A 26,834-nucleotide genomic window follows, 5' to 3' on the forward strand; every position below is an offset into this window, starting at 1 on the left:
GCCCAAAGCTGAACCCAGCACTCGAGGTGCGGCCTCACCAGAGCAGAGCACAGGGGGACGATCACCTCCCTGGCCCTGCTGGCTGCACTACTCCTGATACAACCAGGATGCCATTGGCCTTCTTGGCCACCTGGGCACACTGCCGGCTCATGTTCAGGTGAGCGTCCATCAGCACCCCCAGATCCTTTGCACGGCTTTCCAGCCACTCTGCTTATTTACTCACCCTGCCCTGGTGTGAGCCCTGCTTTTTGCTGCAATAGCAAAAGCCATAAAGGCAGCTTTCTGCAGAAGCAGCGTGAATCCAGGGGAAGAAGCAGGGGGAACGGCCCTGAACACCCCAGGCACCCCAGAAAACACACTGCCAAGGGCTGTGGCCCTGTGGTGGCTCCTGAGCACAGCCCTGCACCCACACCACAACCCAGCTGAGGGAAGGTTGGTGTGACACCATTCCTGCAGCTCAGGTACTTGGCCCTTTCATTTTCTTCTTCATGTGCCTCTCTCAGACACTGCAGTGCCAGCCACGCTCCGAAATTCCCCTTAGAGCATGCGGGGATGGCTGCTGAGAAGCAGCTCTGTTGATTTATTTTTGCCTTTGTTAGCGGCCCAACAGAGGCCCATGGCCCAAATCATTCCCGACGTGAATTGGAGACCACCTCAGCGCCATGTTGGGGTGCCATGATGACACAGTTCTACAGTGACATGGTGACTGAGATGGTGACATGGTGACCGACACAGTGACACGGTGACATGGTGACACGGTGCCATGGTGCCATGGTGGCTGACACGGTGACATGGTGATTGACATGGTGACATGATGACTGAGATGGTGCCATGGTGACTGACATGGTGACATGGTGGTTGACACGGTGACACAGTGACACGGTGATTGACATGCTGACACTGTGACATGGTGCCATGGTGGCTGACACGGTGCCATGGTGCGATGGTGGCTGACATGGTGACACGTTGACATGGTGACACAGTGATTGACACGGTGACATGGTGACTGAGATGGTACCATGGTGCCATGGTGGCTGACACGGTGACACGGTGATTGACGTGGTGCCATGGTGCCATGGTGGCTGACATGGTGACACGGTGACATGGTGATTGACACAGTGACACGGTGACTGAGATGGTGCCATAGTGACTGAGACGGTGCCACGGTGACACAGTGCCATGGTGGCTGACATGGTGACATGGTGACATGGTGATTGACACGGTGCCATGATGACCGACATGGTGCCATGATGACTAACATGGTGACATGGTGACTGACATGGTACCATGGTGCCATGGTGATTGCCATGGTGCCTGGCACGGTCCCACACCGCTTCGCCCCCACGCGGGCGCTGAGGGGCGGCCCCGCTCCCCTCAGGGAAGGCGGGACCGGCTCCAAGATGGCGGCGGCGCCGCTCCCTCCCGCACCATCGAGTCGCGCCCAGAGGGGCCCGGCAGCGCCCGGCAGCGCCGCGCCTTCCGCTTCCGCAGGCGGCTGAGGGAGGAGGCGGCGGCGGCGCCATGGCGCTCCTCAAGCGGCTCCCGCCGCCCGCTCAGGGCGTCCGGCACCGGCAGCCCGACACCGAGGCGCTGCTGGCGGGGCGCTCCCTGGGAGCCGGCACCCTGTACATCGCCGAGAGGTGCGCGGGGACCTTGGGGGGGGGGTATTTGCGTGTTGGTACGGGGCACGCGTTATTTAACCTGCTGCGAAACGTGATCCCTGGGACACGAGTCCTGTGAGGAGCGGCTGAGGGAACTGGGGGGGTTTGGGCTGGGGAAGAGGAGGCTCAGGGCAGACCTTATTGCTCTCTGCAACTGCCTGAAAGGAAGGGGTGGGGAGCTGGGGGTCGGCCTCTTCTCACAGGTAACCAGTGATAGGACCAGAGGGAACGGCCTCAAGTTGTGCCAGGGGAGGTTCAGGTTGGAAATGAGGAGACATTTCTTCTCAGCAAGAGCGGTCAGGCATTGGGACGGGTTGCCCAGGGAGGTGGTGGAGTCCCCGTCCCTGGGGGTGTTCAAGACAAGGTTGGACGTGGTGCTTGGGGACATGGTTTGGTGGGTGACATTGGTGGTAGGGGGATGGTTGGACCAGATGATCCTGGAGGGCTTTTCCAACCTTAATGATTCCATGTTCTCTAACCTCTTTATAATTATTATTAAACTCCCCCTGATTCATACATTTCAAGAAGCCAGCTGTTGTTAACGAATTTTCGGGTTTCCTGTGCTTGTTGAAAAGCACTCTCAATACACGATATTCCTGCAGCAGGAAAGTGGCGTTAGAACAAAGTTGTGACCTAGAACTCGCACCAAGCAGTGAGCTGCCTGCTGACTTTGACTCCGAACCACCCCTGCTGGAAGGGCTCTGAAGCCACCAGCACTTGGTGCCGTTGCATTCCTCCAGGAGAGGAACCTCCCCGGAATTCCAGTTACTGCTGTGCTCAGCTGCTTGGCCGCAGACAGAAGGCCTTCCGTTCGCACAGCAGTTGCCCTCAGCGCTTATAACACCGAGTTTCCTCCGAACTGGATCTCAAAACGTTGTGTGAGGCGCCTGCGAGTCCCCCAGCCAGCTCCCATGTCTGGGGCACAGCGCGAAGCTTTCACCAGCGTCCTAAAATGCCAGCACTTGCAGGAGCGCCACGCAGGGGCAGAACCAGAGCCCGGAGCACAGAGCCTTTGGGTGCGCGTGCTGCCTTGTCAGAGCGTGGAAAGCTGCCCCATCGAGGTGTGTGGGGGAATTCCTTGCCCCCACTTTACCAGCTCTTGCTTTCCGCCTGGTTTCCTGACACCAGGAGCCTTCTGTGGCCTTCTCATTGGTTTTATTGCCTCACTTTCTGCTGCTCCGTACTTCTGTTCGCTCTCACGCTATCCTAAAATCCCTGAGGCGGAAGAGGCCCACGGGGACCACTGAGTCAGCTCCTGGCTCCACAAAAGGAGTGTTCTCTACCCCAAAAAAAACCAAAGCGTTTCATACCTTGAGCAGCCCGTTACGCTGTGGGATCTCTCAATTACTTTGGTGTCACTTTGCTTCTCTGCAGGCATGACTCAGGTACCTTTGATTCCTCTATCGCTTTCTAACTTCCTTTTTTTTTTTTTTTTTTCCCCTTTTTCAGCCGTCTGTCTTGGGTGGAAAACTCCGGCGTCGGGTTCTCCTTGGACTACCCCAACATAAGCCTGCACGCCATCTCCAGGGACCTGAGCGCCTTCCCGTGGGAGCACTTGTACGTCATGGTCAACGCCAGCTTTGAAGGTGCGCCCAACGCAGGGTTCCTGCCCGCTCTGAACGGTGCCATCCCATCCTCCAGAAGGGAGACATCCGGGTTTTAAAACAAATTTAATTTATTTTTGCTTCATTCAAGTGGTATTTTCTATTTTCCTTTTTGTTTCCCTAAAGGATAATTGTTTTAAAGGAAAGTTTTCTCATTGCGTACAATCAGTTTATATTCTTCTGTATCTCGGCATGTGGCCACTGCAGCCTGGTTCTCTGCTCTCTCACACTTATTTTAAACAATTTTGTTTGGCTGCTGTCTCACTGTGATTCCAGTGCTTACACATCATTTTTGCCTTAGTGAATTTCTGCCACCGTTGCTTCCCTCTCCGGGTTTCATGAATTCCTGCTGCTTCCCATCAGCCTGGAAGCTTTCATCCTGATTTGCCCTTAAAAAACAAAAAGACCATAGCTCGTGTTACTGAGCTTGATGGATCTTTGTACATTTCCAAAAAAATGAACCTTTTGGCCAATCGTGCTCTTTACCTGTAGAAAACAAGCTTTTGATTTCTTTGTGTGCTTGAGGGTATTCTCTATTTTTGATATTTCAAATCTTTTATTCTGGTGGACACTTTAATGTCTTTATTAAGTGCATCATAAACTCCACCACGTCAGTTGGAAGGTAACAAGCATTCAGTCTTCAGCAGGCCTCCTTTTACAACTGGCTGTTGTAGTTAAAGGTTAGAAGCAGGCCTTTAATTTTTTTTTAACTAATCCATATGCTGGAAGTACTGTCAGGAATCTCAGGAGCCAGAACTGTTTTTACGCTATTAATACTTCTTATTTCCTTCTGTCGTGCTGCTAATGTTCTCTGACAGTCTATTATTCCAAAGATTACAACTAATATTCTTCTTCCTCTCTTCTAATTGTATGGGTACTCTGAAGTGAACTGTGCCTAGTGTGAAGAAAGATGTCACTTCCAACTTTTAATTCACTTAGATAAGCATTTGAAAATTTGAAACTTCTCCTGTGATAGTTCTTGTCTATAAATCCTTACTAGATTGATTTTTTTTCATTATTAATATATATATATTTTTTTCTTATTTTTTTAACTGTGTGAATTCTGGCTACAGTAAGTCTCCATCTAGGAGAAACCCAAACATTTAGTTTTCAAATCTCTCCCTGCCCTGTAATTTTTAGCTGCTGAGTTAAATCCAAACCTCTCCACTTCGTTAGCTGCAGGAGTCTCGATTTCGTAGCTGGGCAGGGTACATTTTGTTCTTCCTCTGAAAGTTTTTGCTGTGCCCTGTGTTTATATGTCTTGTCCTCATGCTGTTTGTAGAAAAAGGCAGTCGGGGGTTGGCTTCCCTGAAAACAAAGCGCTGGACGGAGCAGCAGCGAGCTGAGCCTGTGGATGTCAGTTGGACGAGGACTGGGGAGCTTCCCTGGGTGCTTTATTTTTGGGGTACAGGCTGGCAGCTTCTTGGCTTCTCAATGTGCTTGGCATTGCCAATTTTGTGTGTGAGAAAAGCCACTCTTTGTGGAACAGCCTCACTGTATTCTCCTTTTTCTGGAGAAAGCAGTTTTGAAGCTGTCATTCAGTGACCCCAGCCACGAAGCGATGAACTGTAGCCATCCTCTGCGTGGATTTTATACGTACAGAAATCAGAACACCACCTTGTTGCTTAATTATTCAAGTACTTGGGGCACAGAGGTCAGGAAGCGAGGTTTTACTTGCAGTTGACTGTATGCTCTGAGCATATTTTTTACTCACCACCTCGCTGGCTTGCTAAGAACACGAGAAGTTGGGTGCTTCTGGAAATGTCAGACCCTGGGAGGGGCCAAACTGGAAGCTTTAAGGATTATTATCCATAAAAGGATTATTATCCATAAGGATTATTATCCATAAAATTCATCTGTGATTTAAAAAAAATATATATAACCTGTATCTTAAAGATATCTAGATACAGGTATATAAAGATTTGTTTAGATATAGCTAGATAGCTTTGCACAGGTAAGTGATAATGATTGTGAATTGTGGTTTTGAGTAGAGCTGCTTTAGCAGTGATCAGGTATGCGTTCAGGTACTTCAGGAGAACTCAAGAGAGGGAAATCTAGAATCCTGGAACCATAAATCAAGTCTGTGTGTGCACTGTGAATGCTGTCGAGGTGCTGTGAGAGGACCTTGGGTGTCTGCAGTGCGGGTGGGAGTGTGTTTTTTGTGCCTTTCGTGGGTTGTGTCCAGGTTTCCGGTTTTATTCTTTATAAAGAATAAACCCGACTCTTCTGGACAACATAAACATGCTTCTCTAACATCTGACTTCCTCTAAAGACGAGGAGACGAAAGAGGCTCCCATGGCCGAAGGAGAGGAGGAAGACAGCGACGATGATGTTGAACCAATTGCGGAATTCAGATTTGTACCGAGCGACAAATCGGCCTGTAAGTGAAGAGGGAAATCGTGTGTTAACTTTGAGGCCCGATTGCTGGGCTGAAGCTGTAGTGCTGGCTGTAAGTGAAAGATGTCGAGGTACAGAGAGATAAATGATGTGGTTCTGCAGCGTCCTGGTCTAATTGCTCCATTTCTGTCTGCTGAGAGGAGCAAAGCAAAGTGTTTTAACTTGCTCGAAGCTGGAGTATTTTGAGCAGCAGGGAGAATTCCAGTGCTTCATAACTGAGACTGTTGAGTATAAACATGACACAAAGAATCTTACCGGTTCTCTGCAGCCGTGTACGTATTTGTTTTGTGCAGAGCTTGCCGTTGTATCCAAGCTTTAAGAACCTTAGGGTTCCTTGCAGGATCTAGTACATGAGGTGGTAACCACAGATGGGGTTGTCCAGAGATAAGCCTCTCTCTAACCTTTATCATCAGTGAAATAAAGGAGGAGCGCTGTTCAGAGGATAAAGCACTTGGCTGGGTCCAGGAAATCTGATTTCTTCCTAGCCTGGCTGCTTGTTGGATGATATTAAGTACGAACTCAGTGGGTTTTGGTAAAGGAATACTCTCAGTCCCTCTGATCCCTCAGTCCAGGACTACTTGCTTCTTTTGGGGTCTGGGTGGAGAAACAAAGGAGGTTTTTTTTCACGGCAGCCAACTGGAGGGGAACTGTCAGCATCCTTCGTTCGGCCACGTGCCCACAGGGCAGTTCTTTTCTCTTTCCCCAGTGGAAGCCATGTTCTCAGCGATGTGCGAATGCCAGGCTCTGCACCCCGACCCAGAAGATGAGGATTCGGACAACGATTACGAAGGGGAGGAGTACGACGTTGAGGCACACGGTTCGTAAGAGTTGTTCCTCTCGGAATACCTGGGACATGTGGAACTTCTCGTGGTATTTGTTGTGAGAATGTTTTGATCTCTTGATGTTTTCCTTCTTTATTGCTCAACTCGCCTAAACAATCTTTCTGCCACAGGCACAATGTAAAAATTCGGAAATCTACAGAAAAATCTCTAATATAGCTGTGGCAAATCACTGGAATTCAGCAAAAATGATGTTCTCATTTTCATAAGCCCATATATAGGTAGCAGCCTTTCAAGTTCCCAGGGAAGGTACCAGCAGCAGTTCAGTGCCCGTGCCGCGGCCAGCTCGTGTCACCGAATATCTTCTGCTACTGGTGTGAGCAGCTTTGCTCAGACTCACAGATGAACTCCTGGCCTAGCTGTTGTCCTGCTTGACCCAGGCTTGGTTCTGATAAAGGTAACGGTGTCTTGCAGAGCTGGAGCAAGGCGACATCCCGACCTTCTACACGTACGAAGAAGGGCTGTCGCATTTAACCGCAGAGGGCCAGGCCACCCTGGAGAGGCTGGAGGGCATGCTGGCCCAGTCTGTCAGCAGCCAGTACAACATGGCTGGGGTGAGGACGGAGGACTCGATACGGGAGTTTGAAGGTAAGACGCTCTTTGCTCTTCCTCTGAATGCAGTGGCTCTGCAGCCTGCCTTGTCCCTAAACACCAGGGCTGAGCAGTACCGCACACTGCAGGCTAATAATTCGGTTTGCAGGGTTCAGTATGGATTTGGGATCTTGGGAATACAGTGCAACAGATTTAAAACAAACAAAAAAACCAACACCCTACCTGCTTTTCTAAGTCAGCTTTTTGAAGGATGCTATTTCTGAATGCTGCTAATTGTTTAAGTGTGTATTTAAGGAGTAATATTTCTTTTTGATGGAAAGGTTTCTAAATTTTCCCTTATTTCATGCTGCTTTCACCTGAGTAATGAAGTTTTAAATTTATTTTATATAAATCTCAGTGTTTTAGAATGGCCTGAAATCTTTTAAAGGATTCTTTTTTGAAAATGATATAGCTCATGTGGATTTCTAGCTATCCCCTTGCCTAAAATAGCTAAAAGAACAATAATATTTTTTTCTGATTCGTGTGGATGATTTTTTTAAATCTTATTTCCTTTGTCAGTCATTTGTAGGTTCTTTTTGCTCCACGACTTTGTGACTAAATTTTATATAAAGATAACTTTAGGTGGTATGCTTGTGTTTGTGCAGTGCCCTTCATTAGAAAATTATCTGGTTTCTGAACCCCAACATCTTGAAAATTGGAAAAAATGGGACAGCAAGTATGTCAAATGTCTCAGAGCCATCTTCATCAGCTTTATTAGCCATCCTGATCTTATTTGCTCTGGTACGGCTCCTTGGTTTCCTGCCCTTATTGAAGTCCCCAGGGCTGCTCAGTTTCAGAGTTGCTGCTCTTTGACGTTGCAGCGCGGGGCAGCTGCTCCCTTCCTCAACTTGATTGCTGAGAGCTGTTTGAGAACAGGATCTGGCTTCTTTCCATTTGAGCCTAACTAAAGCTATTAAAAGGAATCACCATTTGTTACACCAAAACTTCATAAAAAAAAAAAAAAAAGAGAGTATTTAAAATCTGGTATTTAAGTCCTTTAATAAGACAGAGTGAGATGTGGGGATGTCTTTCAGGGACCGGCTGATGCAGCTGGAAAAAAAACACAGAATTATGAGCACGTCAGTGTTTCTTAGAAGTTCAGCCAAGGCGTTTTCTGCTCTGGTGATCTCTTGTCAGCAGAGGGCACTCGCTCTCTTTCGTAGGGTAACGTCCCCTTGCAAGCCTGCAGCGTTGAGTGGCACTGACTTGTTTTTTGCAGATGGGATGGAGGTGGACATAGCACCAGTAGTCGCGGGGCAGTTTGAAGATGCAGAAGTTGATCACTGAGGAGGACGCGTGCTGCTGTAAGTTCTCGTGTCTTCTGAGACCTTCCACCTCTAACGTGTGTAATGCAAACGGTCGCAGAGCTCCTACGGGAAATGTTTTGTGGTATCAGAATGACGGCAGTTGAGAGAAGGAAAAGATAGCTGTGGTTGTTGAAAGTGTGGGAAGTTTTCAGTTATCTGTCTTGGAGGTGTCCAAAAGTGCCCCACATCACCCCACGTGGGTACGTCTGCCTGCAGGATGGGTCGGCCCGTGCCAGCGTGCCCACTCGCCGACCACCCTGCACTGCTTCGCTGCCATCATTGCCACCCCAAGATGTCAGCATTTCCTTGCCGGCTGGGTGGGAGAGGACAAGGTTTATCCTGGGCCTGTGTCCGTGGAGCTGCACAGCGCCGCCACGGCTGCGCTTCTTCCACTTTTCAGCAGTGCCTGCCTCGCTCAGAAGTCAGACTGCCAGCTCCTGGGTTGAAGCGAGCACAGAACTGCTCCACTTGAATGCCAGAGAACGAAGTTGTGGGGCAGACAGCCAAAAGCTGGGGCGGGGAGGAAGGAAAGGGCATAAATAAGAAGAAAGATGAACAAAAAGAGTGAAAATGGGTCAGAAGTAGTCAGAGGGAGATTATAGCGTCGCTGAGGAAGGGGCTGTGGTCCCTGAGAAAGGCTGTGGTGGAAAGATGGCGTGTATCTGCTCTCCTTCCCCACTGCTTCTTTTCATTTGTTCCTGAACTCCTGCAGTTCTGAAATTCTCCGAGTACGTGCTTACCGATCCCAGCCACTGCCGTTGGTCCTGAATTAGTGTTTGTTCTGTGCTGTCAGAGCCCTTGCAAATAAAGTCGAGGTACTGGTGGCCCTGTACACATTTTAAAACGAAGGAAACTCTTCAGCTCTAGATGCGGTGACTCTCGGATACTGAATGGAAAGCTTAACTCTGATGGCTTTGTCTCCAAGATTTCTGCCCATGGTTTTATGAAGATAAAAGTAAAGCAGCCATTTTTAACAGCCAGCTGTTAAAAATTCAAATTTGAGGGCTTGTTGTCCTGGTTTGAACTTAGCAGGATTCAGGAGAGTTGCTGGCTGGTAGCAGCTCTGTAAGGAACCTGAAATGCTGGTGGAAGTGGCGTTGGTTGATCTTCTGGCAAAGCGAATAACACGTTCTGTCACAAAAAGCTTTGGTTGGTGGGATTCTTCCTGCACCTTGCTCTGTGCAAAGCCGGTGATTGCGCAGGGCATTCTTTTGCTTGCTGCTAAGCTGGTGCTGGTCACAGCTAACGAGCTGATCCTCATTAGGGTGGATCAGGTGATCTGCAGGTGTCACGGCAAGTGTTGCACCGAGGCTGCTGCAGGTCAGGAGCTGATGGGTTTGGTAAAAGTAACTACTGGCCTTGCGCTGTTGGTGTAATTTAAGGAATCTCGAAAAACCCACAGCAAGAACTAAAAGTGTGATGTTGTAAGAACGGCTCGTGGAGGTCGGTGTTCATCGCCCCGCTAACAAGCGTGAGCACAAAGACAGCTTGGTTCTGCACCATCAAAGGCTCTGCGCCATCAAAATACGGGCAAGGAGGGAGCTGGCTGTTATCCTCTCAGAGCAGCTCAGTCCTTTCGGCTTTCTGAACAGCAAAAACAATCGATGCTTAGAGAGCACTGCGCTCCCTGCCTCTGAAGCAGTGCCCTTGTGGGCTGCTCGTGTCGCACGTCACTGCTCGTTACCCAAATGCGATGTGGCAGCTTCCCACTGAAGCTCCTGGAAGACTCGCTGGTGGTTGGGGTGGGACGTTTCCACTGGTCTCGTGACGCGTGGCGTTTTGTCCCTCGCATCGCGGGGCTGCAATGTTCTGACCCAAGTGGTGTGTGGCGGTGTGACGTGGTGCCCTGGCACAGGGATGCAGCTGCCTGTCCGTGCGTGCTGCCCTTAGCTGGCCTGAGTTTGGGTCTGTCACGGGCAAAGGTGCTCAATCCTCCTGAAAATTAGCGCGTCTGAAATAAAGCGCTGTCCTCTGGGTAGCTACTATAAAGATTAAGAATCGTTTCTTGTAATGCTGCTGATGTAAACGTGGTGTCTTGTATCTTTCAGATTCTTCTTGTGGCACTTCCAGAATAAGCTGTAAAACTGAAGGCATTGCAGTGACTGTCGGGAGTTAACCTTTCTTTTAATGACCTATGCTTAGACATCTCGGTCTATAAATGCTTTTATAGATGTTTAAAAAAAAAAAAGGGGTTGACATTTGTGACCACTATGGGGTTATTTAAAAAAAAACCACACAAGTAAAAAAACCTCTCCCGTCTAACATAAATGGGGCTTGTCGGGGGTGATTTCAAAGAAGCCTTTGTAGGAGTTCTAGGACTGCAGAAATACAACTGTAAGTAGAACAGAGTTTTAGATTGTCCTAGAACTTCCCATATTTTTGTACCTGTTCATTGAGTAGTGGAGCGGAATGGAAATGTTACAGAGCTCAGCTGAAAGAAAATTAAGGTCAGACATGGATGAAAAGCAGAGCTCAACTTAATGCCCCTCAAGTAACTGGTATCAGTTCACTGTTGTCCCTTCCATTTGTCTGGGAGCAAAGTTTGGGTGGTAGAGATGGAATACAATCTGTAAAGTCCTGAAAATGAGAACTGGTTTGTGTCTTTGTATTAAATGTTAACAGCACTGTTAAATAAACTAAGATTTTTGTATCTCACAGCCAACTGTGTGTTGCAGTTCTCGGTCCTTTACCTCGACAAACTGCTGGGAGCTCTGAACCAACATCCCTCGAGTTTTGAGCACTATTATAATAATAAAAGTGAAGCTATTTTCATCGTTTACCTACAGGTGAGAATGAAAGGCCAGAATATTTGCAAAGTGCCTCTGTAGGACAGGAGTCCTCTGTGACACAGCCCAGATTTAGGAACCTAAATTTAGATCACTAAGAATTGGTCCTGCTGGCCCTTCTACTGCTTTGTGATGTTTTTGCCACGGGGCAACGCTAGCAAACTTGAATTATTTTTATTCCCAATACTCAAACAGAAGTCTGTTACTAAACTTTCTCCACTTTGATTTGAAGCTGACATTTGAGATTTTGCAATGTGATTAACTTGGTGTATAAACACTTTTCTTTACCAGTCCTGCACTCCTGGAGTAGTACCGAGTGGTCCCATCCTGCCTAGCCTGTTGGGATGTGGTTTGGTTTCAAGGCATGTGAAAATTATAACCGCTCTTTGTGGAACGTTTGTTAGAAATGTCAGTCAAATTAGCCATGATTTAGCAGTATAGTGAGCTGTTGACATTGCTGAATTATTTAGCATGTTATGCAGGAATTCTTTAAGAAACTCTGTAGTCAGCTTTGAAATTCAGAGCACATCTTTATCCACAGTAACAATATGCAAAAGAATATAATTTAATACTTTGAATTATGAATATTCTTACATTCCTGTATTGCACAGCCTGCATGCAGACCAGCAGAACATGGATGTTGTCAGATTTCTGTTTAACAATATAAATTTCGGCAGGCTTTTTGCAGTTACTCCTAGTCTTTTATATGAAAAAAAAAAAGTTGTGTAGATTTTAATAACCTAGTAGTGTGTTACAACAGTGAACTAATAAAATACCTTGAACTGCTGTCAGTGAGCAGTTCAGCGCTATAGACTACAAGGTCCAAGAAAGAAATGTTGGCTGAGGAAAAAGTCAACAGTGGTGCTCTGGTAGCAGTGCTCTAAAGCCATCAGCATTTACTGACTGTTCCACGCAACGTGCTGTACTCTGTCCTTTTGGCTACAGAGGCACACGGGGGCAGCAGCAGCAGCAGGAATGCCAGCTACCAACCGCTATTTCGCTTTGACCTGAAAGGAGAATTCAAGTTCTGTGATGTTAACACTTAGGTTTCTGTTTGTTGCTGAGCCTCCCAAAGCTGAGCTAAGAGGATTAAAGCAATGAAGCCAAACAGCTGATTGAGCTGCAGAGAAGAAAAAGCGTTGACTGTGACCTACCAACATTAATTTAGCTCTTGAATTAAGTCTTTCTGTGGTGGAGGTAAAAAGGTAGCAGCAGGTAGGCCTTGCATTTTCCTAATCATACTGCTTTACTAGTTCCTTCATAGAAACCAAAGAAGGAGCGCTCATAAAATCTCAAATTACCATTTGTGCCTAAAAGAGACTGATTTTTGTTATTGTTAGTATTTGTTTTGGTGTAACTCTTAATTGCTGAAGTGTGCTCTTTCTATTGTTTTTCACACCAAACTGCAGACTACCTGTTAGCTATCACAGCAGACAAGCAGCGTTAACTTGCAGGGTGGCCGCAGCGTTGTGCTCAGCACTGCCTCATGTCCGAGCACTAGGAAGCTCTAGAAGTGAAAATTTGTGTTGATGCAGGGCTCCAAGATCAGCTACTTTACAGTGCTTCTAGTCAAGCGATGGAGCAAGATCAACTTTGGTCAGGTGGAAGCAAATCTGGATGAGCCCTAAGTAACATTAAGCGCTGTCCAGTGTGGACTTGCAAGTTTTATCCTTAATGAAAGTTTGCATTCAAGCTATTTGTAAGTGTTCTGGGAAACCTTTCATAAACATTAATTACTTTGAACGTAAAAATATTTTGTCTGTACTACTAAAAAAAAAAGTTAAAGTTTTCAATTCCTATTCTTTATCCTTTTTTCTTTGCTTTTGTTTTCCCTTAAGGGAATTTAAGGCTTGTTTGTTTTTTAGCAGTGACTTAAAAAAAATCCAGTGACTAGAAATTGAGTGACAGCTTATTAATTACCCAGTTACATAGCAAATGTAACTTTTAAGGTGTATGCTATGCCAAAATAAATAACATAGATACAGAAATCAGAGCTGGTCTCTGTGCTTTATGGACTTTGATTGCAGTCCTTCAAAAATGATGTGGAAGTAGGGTCTCTAACCTAACAACACTGGGCTTCCCGTAGGTGTTTCTCTGCTTTCTCTTTTCCCTTTTATCTTTATTCTTTCTGAGGTTTGAGACCTTTACCCTCGGGGCCTTACAGGCTCAGAGGAGACCGTGCAGATTAATTCATTAGGTAAGGTTCATTTCCATAAGAAATGAGGCTAAAAACTGGGCATGAGTATACCAGGAAACGCAAGCCCCGGGGGAAAAAAACAAAACCAAACCACACACAATGTATGGATCACCTTAAAATGGATAAAAGGGATAAAAAGCAGTAAAGCAAGGAAGTGACAGGTAGCAGCTTCCCGACAAGTCTCCTTTAGAAGCAGTACACGTACAAGTATGTGGTGTTCACAGGCACGCATCGGCTTTGTTCCTTGTTACAGCCGCCCTCCGCGGCCGAGTTCTAAATAAACGGCTGAATACCCAAATGGCTGAAGGATCACACTTTACCTGGCACACAGCGTGGTGGGGCGTAGCCCCTGCCTTGAAGCTTCTTACCACGCTACGTTTCCTTCAGCAAGCCTACTCGCACCGGGATCAGAGTGCTGCTGAATGATGATAACCCAGCAGTTCTAGTTCTCTTTGGTGTATTAGCAGGTTTTTTGTTTTACTGCCTGAACACACTTACGTATTAAGACCTTTATACGGAAAGCATGTGCAAACAGTGATTTCATTTCGCAATAAAATCTACACATACCTTAGAAAATTAAAATGAGAAAAAAAGTTATCGCAAGAAGTAGGAAATGAAACTATTTCCCGAAGTCTTGCAAAAAGGACAGTGACAACAGCAGCTATCACAATTTTAGCGTGCAAAAAGCTTGTTTGACTCTTCCTATTCCTCTTTGAAGGTCAGCAATGGGAATAAAGTTTAAACAAACGAAAAAACAATGAGTAGAGGGGCCTAGTACTGGAATATTTATATAACTTGTTAACCATTTTGCCTTTCAAATCTAGTAGCTATAAAGTGAAAAACTGAATTTAATCATAAATTTGAAAAATATATTCTGGTATTCTGTCACATAAAAATTAAGCATCCAGAAGAAGAAACCTCATGCCAGTGGGGAACTTGAGAGGACTGGTACCTCCAGGTGCTTTTCACTTCACCCAAGGCTATAATGGGTATATTTTTGCCCATTTGGATAGGTTGCTTTCCTATGTTTTTCTCTCTTTTATCTTATTACATTGCAAATCCGTTTATTTCAAGAAAAATATCTGATAGGATAAAAAAATAAAATCACAGAATCAACTATGCATCACATTCCCACGTGACTCATCCATCCCTATGTAGTGTGTCTGTTTTACTGTGTGCAAAAGACAGCAAGCTGGGATGAAGTTGTTGTTTTTTTCCCCCTCTATAATCACTTTTACCTGCGTGTCTACAGAATTGTAACAGTACTTCGTTAACGCTCTTCTCAACCAAGATAAACATTCAATAAACTACACGGAGAGGACGGGGCAAAGCCTTCCTGAAAGAAAGAGAGGGGTTACTTACCTGCGCTTGGGTATTAGTAAAACACTGCTGGTCCTACAGATTTTTACTTTTGGTGTAGGTTACCTCTAGAATAAAGCTGTGGTGATTCTTCTAGGGAGTAGAAAAGAAAGCAGCCAGCCTCTCTTCCTCTCAGAGGTACACGTATGGCAAGTAGGAGTATTCTGAGATCAATGTAAGAATGAAATCTTCAGCTTCATTTTCATTAGGAGCCGTCTACGGGAAGAATCCAGTAAAATCTAACCCTGAAAGGACTGGGTGTTTATCTAAACTTAGTTTTATATGCCATGGTAATTAAGGTCAGCAAACGGCACTTACGGCTAAAGTGGCAAAGTTTCAGTGTTCTAACAGTCCTTCACATTCATATGGCTTAACAGAAACTGTTGGCAGGTATTCTCAGCATCCTGTTACGCTATTACAAAGTAAGTTTTTGAATACAAAGCTTTAAGTGAAATATTCCAAAACATGAAATCTGAAAATACAATTGAAAGGTGGTGTGTAAGCTGATGTCAGCATCTTTCTGGAAGCTTCAGTTCTGCAGGTGGCTGTAATTTAACTTTCTTGAAAATGTTTTTTAACGTAGTACTGCTAAAATTCGGAAGTTGGCGTCTCAGGGTATCCGAGGAAGGATTTCCATACAAAAGCCACAAGTATTGTACCTGAAAAGACAAAATAAAAAAAAAACAACAAACATTTATTTAAATGTATCTTGAGAAGGACACAATTCTCCATCATCAGTTGAAAATAAATGTTACGTTGAAGTATTTGTAAAGTAACATCAGCGGGATTTGCTGCAGCATGGAATTTCCTGATGAAAGGGCAGAGACAGCTGGTATTTTCTGGAAACACGACCTTTTGCACAAAGAAATCTTCAGTGGACCGTACAAGTAATCCTTACGAGCTGATAACGTAGTGTTTCTTTGGATACTGAAGGTTTTATTTCTGACGCGTATAAGCCAAAGACAGAGCAGTTTGGCCAGCTGAAGCCGATGTGTGCACCTTCCTGTTTCCCTATCAGGAAGGGCATACAGGTGATGGTGACCAAACCTTAATTCCTCAGTAGGTGGGATAAGGCTGAGTTGGCTAGCAGTGTCTCAGTTGGTATTAGGCATTACAAATGGCTTTAGGATAGTGGGTTTCTGTTTTGTTTTTTAAGGTCATTATAATATTAGAGGTTATTCTAAAGCAAAAAAATGGTAGTTAGAGATTGTAGGTTCTTGACAAGAAGGGCACCTAAATACAGAAAAAGTAGATCAAGACATTTTTTCCTCCTCTTGAAAAAAACCATGGAATATTCTGTTTCAGAAAGGAAGATACTCTTGCTCTCTTGCTATTTACTGCCTCCTTTCCAAAACTTTACTGTTTTACACGCAGGTATGGGAGCAAGCTTTGCTTGGGAAGAATGAGGAAAAAAAAAGACATTGAGCCTTTTTCGTGCCATCCATCACTACATTTTCTCAGGGAGAGGCTTTCTGTCAAAATTCCCAGTCTAACTGCACGACAGATTGTTCCTGCACGTCAGAATGTTGCTGAGCTCGCAGCAATCTTTTGGGAAAAATCATCTTTTCACAGGATATTTCTCCCTTTGGGGCAGCTTCCCAGGGAATTCTACCTACTCATTCCCTAACTAAGCAGAACTTTGGTCTGAAGTCCAAAGTCCAAACAGCTCTGCTGTTTACCCTTCTAAGTCTTCCACTGAACTACTGTAAGGACTACAGCCCAAGAGGCCACACTCACCACCGGTTCTTCCCTGTTTGGGAGCAGGACCACTCATTGGCCTGTTAGTATTTGCATTAGAGAGTTTTCTAGGAACTTCCTGGATTGCATTTGCTCAAAGCATGAGAGTTTTGCTCTCTAAGGTGATGTCTGAATAGGTGAAAAGCCCTCGGAGGACAAGAGTCTGGGAGCAGGACATTTGCTCAATGTTTGTTGAAACCCTCCTTTGCCACCTCCTCTTGGCCAGGAGGTCTGCAACATCCCTCCATTAAAACACCCCAATGTTATTTCCCCTCCCAAGATCTAGCGACTCTTCAACAGGCGTATCACCGTTTTTTTACTGAGTTCTCCAAGGCCAAGGAACTCCTTAGCACGGAGCACAGCTCCCCCTCTTTCCCTGTCCAGGAATGCGCTCTGCTTGTGCACGCTATCCCACCAGGTCTTCGTAGTCCCTGAGATGCTGATCACTTCACTGCAAATGGACTTGCAATTCTTGTTTCTTTACTAAGCTCCATGCTTAAGTGTACTGAACCTGAATATCCTCTCCTCTGAGCAGAAAGGTGACAGTTTCACCTGTAGCCTTGTTCCTTGCTCACCTCCTCCATTTACATCTGCTGCTTTCGTGGCATTTACTTTCTAACCTGATGGTGAAAAAAACATTTTCTTTTAAGGAACAGTAGTAATCTTTCTGGCAACACCGATCCAAACAAACGGTCATTGAGTCTCCTTTCATAGCGTCAGTAACTTGGCAGGATAAGCTGGCACCTGTCCAGCTAAGAGAGACTCGTTTTACTGCTCCCACATCCAGTATATTGCCACCAACTCTTCCACTCGTAGCTGCCATCTCCCTGGTATTGAAAGAGAAGCATTAGCTCCGTCACAGTCATTACTAATGGTGTGATCGTGCCTGGACAAGTGACATGAATTCCTTTGGCAGTGAAACAGAAACTGTCTTTGTTCCACCTGTACTCACTGCCTGTGTTCACAAGAATTTAGGCCTGCCTAAGCTAAGCCATAAACACTCGCTGACACTTCTATTCACTTCAGGAATCAGCTGTTTTAATGTTACTAATGTTAATGCACCGAAACTTCAGAGAAAACATTCTGAAAAGTGAGTTCTTCACTACAGTTCCAAGATTACATTACAAGAGGCTGTAAGACACTAGCAGACTTGCTTATCCTAATAGAAAACTTCCGCGTCCTCCTCCTCTTGTGAAGATGATAATCAATCTTCCTCTTGTTCCCAGAGTACTTTCTAAAACTGTTAAAGTGATGGTTAAGAACTGGCTTACAGCTAGATCAGGGAATCCATTAAAACTGAATGGCCTCAGTCTCCCAGTCCTCACGGTATTTGCTGTGGCCATAAATGAGATCGTATTATACGTGGCACAGGCAATTTGAAGTTTCATGGTATGCTAGTCCACGCTTCTGCACATGGTAGTTATTACACCACATCACAAAAAAACCCTAAGTAATAGTCCTAAAAGAATTTCCCTAAACAAGAACAAAGTAATTTAACCATGCTGATGCTGGGAAAATGAGACGTAAATTAGCGTATCACTATGATTCTGTGGGTTTCTAGGAAGTCTGGAAGTATTTCTACTGCCACATGGCTTCTGAAACCAGTCTTTACAACTACATTTAAAATATCCCTTCCCTCATCATCTGCTTATATATTAGAGGTTCTTTTCACAAGAATTTTCTTATCATCACAGCAGGTCATTTTCTTAGACGTCTCATAATTTAGTCCACTTTTGGAAGAATTTATATTATTATTTGCAAAATGTGCCAGAAAAAATGTCATTTCATGTTAGATTAAATTTCTCATGTCTAACATTACATGTTAGACTTGCAGATCTCCACTCACATGTTCATCAATTCTATTTTCAGATAGCCTCAGCTCCTCTATACGTCCACCTCAGGCACCTTAAAATTCTTGGTTTATAATAAAACAAGGTCTATGTATTCATGAAGTTCCCTTGTTTTATGAGATATTCATGTTACCAATAGACTACTCTGCCCTTCAGGTGATCCACAGACCTGACATCTGTAATGAAATGTTTGGCTACAGTAATGCCACTGCACAAAAAGTGATCTGTCTCCAGTACTCACATTTTCACAACTACTTGGTCTGAAGTTCCTTCCTCTGGTAAAATATAAACAGTGTTTGATCTATTCTATATGTATTGTCTATATGTTGACTAGTGATAAACTGCTGTTTATGAATCTTCATAGAAATTTAACATTATTCCCCGACCACATCCTAAATTCTTCAACGCACGGTTCCATTTGAATTAGCATCTGTTGATTTTCTTACTCAGGCTGAAATCACCTGAATGCTTTCTGCAGAGCAATTCTGGAGGATGCATCTTGCTAATTAAGTAGAACGCGGTGTTTCCGAATTCAGAATGCCAAGTACTGAGAACCCAGACAATCTCAAGATGGATATCAAACTGAAATAAGGTAAAGTAACAGAAAGCTAAACGTGAATTATGAGGAATATTGTACATTTGATTAGGAACCAGGTGATGCCCATCAGCTTTACCTAAGACATTTCATTAGCTGTTAATTGAAACAGCGCACATGCTTTTGTCAAGCTTACTCTATTTAGTCATCCTGTTTGGATGTGTAATTTAACAAAACTTACAAACTTTAACAAAAAAAAAGATTAACAAAATAAGAATTTTTAGTTTTAACTGAAATTCATTTTCCATTTTTGACTGACCGAAAGTCACTTCAAATAGAAAATGCACAAAGAAGGAAAAAAAAAAGTTATTTGCTATAACCGAAGAGCTGTTTCCTGTACATGTTTCACATACTCACCTTGTTTCCAATACCACTGTTGTGGATTAAGTCATGAAAGAACTTGGGATTAGCTGACTGCCTCTTTATATGTAACAGAAGGCTAAGGATTTGGTGGGAGTAACTGTAAACAATCAAGGGCATGAAGTGTTTTCATTTGTACTAGATGAACCAGAATTTAAATCAGAAAAATTCCAGTTACTCACATGTGTGTTCCTTATTCTTAAACTAAGGACAGATTGTTTCCAACAGTGACTGGGGGAAAAACATAGAATGGGAACTGCAAAGTTTGGACACTATGGAGATGAAAAAGATGTGATATTATAATAGTAATAATTGAGCATATTTTTCTAATACCTGATTATTATTATTTATATATATATACACACACATTTAATTTAATCATCCCCATATTCTTGTATACTGTCACAAAGCAAGACAGAAACTGCATGCTACACAATTTGTTTCTCTTTGAACTTTATCAGGCTAATGTTTACTTTCAGGTAGCCTCTTCTCCTTTTTAACACTCTGCTGTAATCTACAAGTGGGCCCTTGGTCAGTGTAAGGACATGCAGCACATCTCAAGGTGGATTTTAATACCGAGGCATAAAATCTGAAACAGCAGGCAGCCCCAAAAGGATCATGTTCCAGAGTAAACAACTGTTGGTTCATAACTAACTAGTTAACCCTCCCTATTTTCCATTTAGAATTGTGCTGTCCTGTCTCTTGCTGCATTATAGCACTCAAAGCATCCCAGAAGTACTTAGACTTTGACCATGACACATAAACTAAACAGTTAAATCCTAACGTGGTTGTTTCTTTAAACTGATCAAAACAGTATATATTATTTTGAGAATAAAACTGGTGTTTAAAACTCAGTGTTAAATGCTCGGTTCACAAAACAGACTGTTACAGGTGCTCGACATAAAGCATTAACTAAGTTTAAAATACACAGCTTGCATTTCCAGAAGGAAACCCTGACTCTGAATGATTTCTACACATTTAATTAATTATCTTCTGGATTTTATTTAAACCAGAAGACAAGTAGACTATCAAATAAAGAATATCTGCTTCTTGATTTTTGAACCATGTACTAAGTAACATTTTCTTAAATATATAAAGTATTAAGAACTTACCTAAGGATGGTGCTATCCAATAGACTAGTGAATAAATCAAAAAATTGTCATAGAAACATTTTGGATGTAATGAAAAAGCCAACGCTGGGTTAAATATTGCTCCTGTGAGATTTCCACCTGAAACAAAACGTAAACAGTATGAAATTAAACCATCTTGCTTAATACCTACTTTAAATGCAATACTGAAACACACCTACACACCACTGCAGGAAACACATACCCTGCAATAAAATGCATCAGCAGAAACCATTTGGACAGATGAACAGTTCTGCACAGCTTTTTTCTTTTTTAAACAGATGACATGTTTAACTTATCAACAGTTTTCTAAAATATATTTTAAAATACCCGAAGTATAGGCTACAGCTTCCTTTATCTCTGTATCACAGATATTGTGTAAAGACACGGGTTTGGCTCATGTTAAATGTTTCTGCTGACAAAACTATAATCTGTCTTGCATCATGGTTTTAGGGCAGAAATTACACAAACGTTAGCAAACAAATACCGAGCTTTTATTACATCCCCTTGTCTCACGTAACACGTATGCAAGATAATCAAGAAAACTGCCAAGTGCTGTTCTTGCTAAGCTGACTTGTGTGTTTTTGAACAGAACACTAACGTTATCACACTGATTTATTGAACGCTAGGGTTATCTCAGGACAACAACTGGGGAAAAGCCTTCACATTCATTCTATGTTATTTGAAGAAAATAAAAGCAAACCCCTCTCATTCTCTTAAAAGAAGTTTAAAGAAGCTGAACATCTTCCCTTCCCTCCGGCTTTAGGTGTAAATGAACTTGCCTCAACATTCCCTAAATGAGATCCAAACATATTACATTGTGGGGACTAAGTTATCATTACCCTGCAGATGAACTGGGAGGTAAGCATTTTTAGATCTGATGTGATTTGGTCCCCTCGTTGCAATCCTTCTGAAGAAGCACTGCTCATTAAAAAGTTCTCTATTTGGTACTATTATTTACTAACTGCCCCGTATTTGTTCTATCTATTAATTTATTCCCGTATCACGGTATGTAACTGTATCTATTTAGTTTCTTAAAACTTATTCGTGATTTTCCTAGGCCAAGTAAGCCGGCATGAGCTTTGACCTTGCCCTTTGTACAAACACCATGCTGCTGTTAATCCTCGTTTGTCATGAAAGCAATCATTTACCAGAAGTTTTAGTAAGGTCTTTCTCCTTCTCCTCTGTATTTCTCTCTCTATATATACTCCTCCTCATTTCTTTTACCGCTATTACAGCTTGGAAAGGTTTTAATCTTTGCTGACCTATTCAGTTTACTCTAAGTAGGAGTTGCTGTTGTCAAATCACTGTGAAGTCTTACTTTGCACATTAACACACGAACAAGTTCCACTGTGGCCGGGAAGGCCATCTAACATAATTTACTTTGCTTTAATCTGTTTACAGATTCACAGCTCCTGCTTTTGTATCCACAAACACACATTGAAGAGCAGAATTTCACTCTCAGGAGGCAGATGCTGTTTCTGAACAGATATTAAACATAAGATATAGTTTTAACTGCTACTTCTTCAGTACTAGGAACTGCTGGAATATAAACCACAGGGGACAAGGGCACTCGTACTATCTTATTTAAAAATATTTGTTAGATTAAGATGTCCTTCGGTAGCATACTACATTTAAAACGTGAAAGAATGGTAGAGCGTGATAGGAAACACAAAGCTGCACCTCAGAGAGTCTGTGTACTAGAAAGAATAAAACAGTTGACGGCAAAAAGAAGTGTAGTATCTTTGCTACTACACGCATGAAAACCTAAAAATGCGAAGTAGTGAGTGCTCTGCACAACGACTGAGAAAGTAATTTTAACTTCTAAGATTACTAAAAGAAAAAAATAGGGAGAAATGTAGAATTAAAAATATGAATGTCATTTTTACCTCCATATGTTAAGCTCAGAAAGAGCTTGCCAATTTTATACAATTCACTGTAATATTGCCTGTAAATAAAAAGCTCTCAAAAAGTGGATTTTTTTCTTCCCCTTATAAATATTTTCTCAAAGGAAGTATCTGAATGTTCTTTACCAACATATGTATGGTCTGCATCCTTAGCTTCTGAATCATTCCTTTAATATTTATAGACATAACCTTCTCTTTCTCATTTTTAGTGGAAAAAACAAAATGAATGCAGTACTGGAGGTTTTGTTTCTTTCTCTTTTGTACAGTATCTGCTATTATAAAAATTTGGCCAGTGTAAGACAGAATTAAAAAAAAAATCTGAATATTTTAACCTAAAAAAGTAAAAGAAATGCTAAAGGAACAGCCTGTAATTTTGAAAAGACTTACTACATAACCTGATGTTATTTGTTGGAGTAAGTTGCATGCTTTACCTAAATAACTTTCATGGGCACACACAGTGACCTACCAACACCTACTTTTTTTCCCATCAAGCTAACTCAGTCAACAGTAAAAAGGAAAAAAAAAAAAAAAAACATTTTAATGTTTTCTAGCCCTGCATGTGCATCAATAAATTTAGATGGGTATAAGACACAGAGATACGGCTAAACTTTAACATTCTATCCAAACCAAATTTAATACGAGTATGAGATACTCCTTAGAGTCCCTTTTTAGGGATCATTTAGGATCATTCCTCTGGTGGGATATAGCTTTTAAACATACAGTAGAAGCTAACTGATGGGCTGAAATGTGATATACTGCGTTTGAGATGTATTTTCTAACATTTCTGATTCATTCACGACTGTAACAAACTCAGGTTCTGGAGGCACCATCAGTGTGCAAAGAAACCATTAGCAGGGACTTTATTTTCTAACCGAATGCACCTTTCAGAGCTTCTAGCCAAAACGCAATCTTTCAAACTAAAGATTGAAACAGCGACATTCACACAATATTCTAAACTGTTTGATATTTTTGCAGGATAAAGTAGGGGTGTTACCAGTTCCCCTAAATCTGGTGCTGGCTTCCTAGCCCTTCGGTGCTGGCTGAGCAAGAAAGATCCATCCCTTTTAAAGAAGCGCTCAAGTTCTTCATAAAGAGTTAACGAAGAGGCGCGGAGGATTTCCTGAGAATGACTGGCCCAGCTACGCTAAGCATCTGCCTGTCTTCAAACCCTGTACACCAGCTACCCTAATGACCAGTTTGGAAGGTGTTCACTTTTCCTTCTGCGTGCTCAAAGCACTCTTCTCCAAGCGGGAAAAGGCAACACTTCTCCCAGCACAGGCAGGGAACGCGTCTGGGGTGAATGCGTCATTCCACGATGGTAAGGATCTGTTCCACGCCTCTCACCTCACCACAGGAAGGTGCTCACAGCAGCAGCCTGCTCCCACATGTGGTGGGATACCTCAGGGGCAGGAATCTTGGCTCTTACGCCCTCTGCTACTTAAAGAGGCTTCGACCTCCACAGTAACTATCAGGCTTGTGCCTGCTGCAGGGGCAGCATGGCATTCTCACCCTTCCCTTGCGACCCGAGCGTACGCCACGGAGTGCAAACCCTAGGAAGTGTGGAGCAGGGCGAACAAGAAAGAATTAGTACATCTTCCACTGAGGAGAGGATACAACTAGGTTCCAGATCTGCTCCCTGGAATGCTTTTTTTTTTTTTTTTTTTTTTTAATAGCCTTGATTTTAGATTCAGATACAGTGGAAAGAAAAACATCCAGGTTGCACAGGGCGTTCTGCACACGATACAGCACAAACTGCCTGGGAAATAGGCCTGGGCACTGCAGGTTTGGTATTTCCTAGAAATATACGCAGACTGACTGCTCTGGATTGTCACAACAAGTCCAAGTCTACGCCAAGAAGCCGACTTGGTAGGCAGCCTTCCCCTGCTAGAAAGAGATGGCCTGGCCAGAAGCACCGGGCACGAATTCCCTGCATGAACTAGCTAAGGGAAAGGCAGCGTGACACGTATTATTTTACAGGAATATTTGCTAAGCAGCAAGGGAATGCTAAGAATCAGCAATCCAGGTTTCCTGGCTTGTAGGAGAGGTACCGTGATCTTTGGCTACACTTTCACCAACCCGTTCACAAATACACCTAAGTGTGCTAAAACGCAGTGACACCTCGCCTCTGCCTTCAAAGCTTAATTTTAGAAAGTGGTTCAAATTGCTAATTACTGAAATTATCTGTGGAGTAAAATCTTTCAGCTATTATAATTTCAGCTAAATGTAATGAGTGAGGCTTTTTTCATTAACGCATCGGAAAATTTGGCAGTATTTTCATCCTGCTGTGTTAGGGAGCATAATACAGCTCAGCCTTTTGGACAGGAGCTCAGTACCGCTGCGGATACCTGCAGGTACAACAGCGATCTCCTCTCAGAAATCGTTCCCTGGATGACTTCCTCCGTGGTGGAAGCCGCAGCATGAGCTGGGGCAAGGAGCTCCGTGACCACCTCTCCCCCAACTCCCTGCACCCCAAAGTCCAGAGGCTCCTTCCCAGGACAAGCCGCTCCCTGTTAAGCAGCCCCCAAGTGACACAACTCTGGCACCTCGCTGGGGAGCACAAGGAGCACCAGGAGCCAGCACAAATGTTCACGCTGCCTCTCTGCAGCTCTTCCTTCCCAGCCACCCAGGAAGGCTGTGCAGGTGACTGTCCCAGCTCTGGGAGGCCAGAGGTGACCCAGAGGCAAAAGCAAGGACAGGTCAACAGGGAGGGATTAAAGAGACAAGGAGATCTGGAGATGCCCTGATATAAAAAACACCTTTTTTTTTTTTTTTTAAACCATGTGGTTTCACAAGTACTTCGAGTCATGCGACACTATTTGATCATCCTGCATGCATTCCACAAATATCCCTTCCTGCTTCTGACGTGCAGAATTAACAGTTAACCAGAATAAACTGCACTGATATGCATTATGCATTTAAATGCAGAACATCCATCCCGCAGGTCTGCACGATCAGGGTTTCTTCCTGATGCAGGCAGTCGTGCTGTCTCGCAACGCCTCTCGGAAATCAGAGCACTTTGTGGCACACACTGCATGAAATCTCTCACTCTGTATCAAACTGCATTATGAAACAATCCTTCACTGAGATATTTTCAGAGCATTCCGGTGTCTCTTAACCATATTCATTTGTAGATTTAACATTGTTTTGAATGCACAGCTCACTTCATTCTTAACCCCACACCTGCAATAGAATCTAACCAGGCAAACTTTATATAAACTCCAAATGAACTCTGCATTTGTAGGACCAAATACTTTTCTACGAGACTTTTTAAAGAAAAATATTTTTGCTTCTCACAATTTTTAAGTTACAACTCAATTGCAGTAACGGAGAAAAAAGGACTAACCTGCATAAACGAGCATGGTGATGAGAAGAGCAATCAAATGGACTCGGTAGCTGGGCTTAACAGTTTCCACTTGTAGGATGGTCAGCTGGAAAACGACCGAGAAGAGCAGTTCTACGCAGAAAGCCTGCACCTCCGTAGTCTGCATGGGGTTGCCGCAGCCCTGCGAGAGCGCTCCAGGATGTGCCTCTGCAATCCCCAGCCTCCAGACGAAGTGCATAAAAACTCTGGCGAGCACGGCGGCCACAAACTGAGCCCCGATCTTCAGCCCACCCGCCTTGAGCGAGGTCCCACCGCCCCACAGGGGCTGCAAGACGCCGCAGGGATTGCACGTGCTGCCGGTCAGCGTCGAGCCGTGCAGGACGGTGAAACCATAGGTGAGCGTGAGCGCCGTGTGAGGCTTGGGCTCCACATTGCCGAGCAGGCAGAGCTCGTTAGTGCACGCACACACCTGGAAGGTGCTGAAAGCCTCCAGGAGGAAGGAGCAGAGGCGTGGGTAGGCGTGCAGGCGGCGGCGAACCAGGCTCCTGCACAATCCCACCGCCGCCACGATGCCTGCCATCAGCAGCAGCGACGGCCAGATGCCACCGATGGCCATGGCGAGACGGAGAGGAGAGTTTCACAGGGCGGCAGGACTCGGAAGGGAAGCGCTGGCTCCGCTCCAGCCCCACCACCACCACCACCACCACCTACGAGGAGAAAAGAAAGAGGGAAAGGGAGGGAAGATGGAAGCACTCAGCCCCTGAGGGAGGAGGAGGCTGCTTCTTTTCCAACCTGCCCACAGTCTGCCAGGTGGCAGGTTCCCCCTCGGCCTGAAATGAGGCTGGGCAAAGGGGTGCAGGCTGAGGGTGGGGGTTCTGGCCCTGGACACCCCTCAGCCGCTAAGGCACGAGCCCCCCTTGGGCCTGCGGGGCCCCCTCAGGCGAGGCGGGACAGGGGGACAACGAGGACAAGCAGGGGCAAACCCCTCTCTACCGCCCCCGAGGAAAAAATTATCGAGCCCATTACCCCCTCGCAGCCCTCACGCGGTTTAGGGAGAGTGCGGAGAGGCGAAAAGCGGTTAAAAAAATATAAATAAATAAATTAAAAAAAAACCCTTCTCCACACGGCGCGGCGAGGAGCGGCGGCGCCCGCTGCCTTCGCCCCACAGCCGAGCGCTGCGCGGCCAGCGGCGGCA

At 44.4% G+C, this 26,834-nt stretch overlaps 2 protein-coding genes across 6 annotated transcripts; one reads left to right on the forward strand and one right to left on the reverse strand.

The window, feature by feature from the left end:
• The first annotated feature begins 1,451 nt into the window (after positions 1 to 1,451).
• On the forward strand, positions 1,452 to 11,056 carry CLNS1A (chloride nucleotide-sensitive channel 1A). The gene is made up of 7 exons (XM_040544480.1): positions 1,452 to 1,640; positions 3,111 to 3,247; positions 5,538 to 5,645; positions 6,369 to 6,479; positions 6,916 to 7,089; positions 8,312 to 8,396; positions 10,448 to 11,056. The coding sequence occupies exons 1-6, from the start codon at positions 1,522 to 1,524 to the stop codon at positions 8,377 to 8,379; spliced, it is 717 nt and encodes a 238-aa protein (XP_040400414.1). The 5' UTR covers positions 1,452 to 1,521; the 3' UTR covers positions 8,380 to 8,396; positions 10,448 to 11,056.
• Positions 10,625 to 26,834, reverse strand: AQP11 (aquaporin 11). Of its 5 annotated transcripts, none has more exons than XR_005816166.1 (4): positions 25,661 to 26,831; positions 20,396 to 20,512; positions 15,060 to 15,400; positions 10,625 to 14,957 (listed from the first exon to the last, which is right to left on the reverse strand). XR_005816166.1 is itself a non-coding variant. In XM_040544476.1 (3 exons), exons 1-3 carry the CDS (start codon positions 26,253 to 26,255, stop codon positions 15,330 to 15,332), a joined length of 783 nt encoding a protein of 260 aa, XP_040400410.1. In that variant the 5' UTR covers positions 26,256 to 26,831; the 3' UTR covers positions 10,625 to 15,329. The 5 variants fall into 5 exon arrangements, 3 of the variants coding, with proteins under 3 accessions (XP_040400410.1, XP_040400412.1, XP_040400411.1); XR_005816165.1 differs by having other exon boundaries at positions 10,625 to 12,441; positions 14,745 to 15,400; XM_040544476.1 differs by having other exon boundaries at positions 10,625 to 15,400.

The sequence above is a fragment of the Cygnus olor genome, chromosome 1 (assembly GCF_009769625.2).
Source record: "Cygnus olor isolate bCygOlo1 chromosome 1, bCygOlo1.pri.v2, whole genome shotgun sequence".
NCBI lineage: Eukaryota > Metazoa > Chordata > Aves > Anseriformes > Anatidae > Cygnus > Cygnus olor.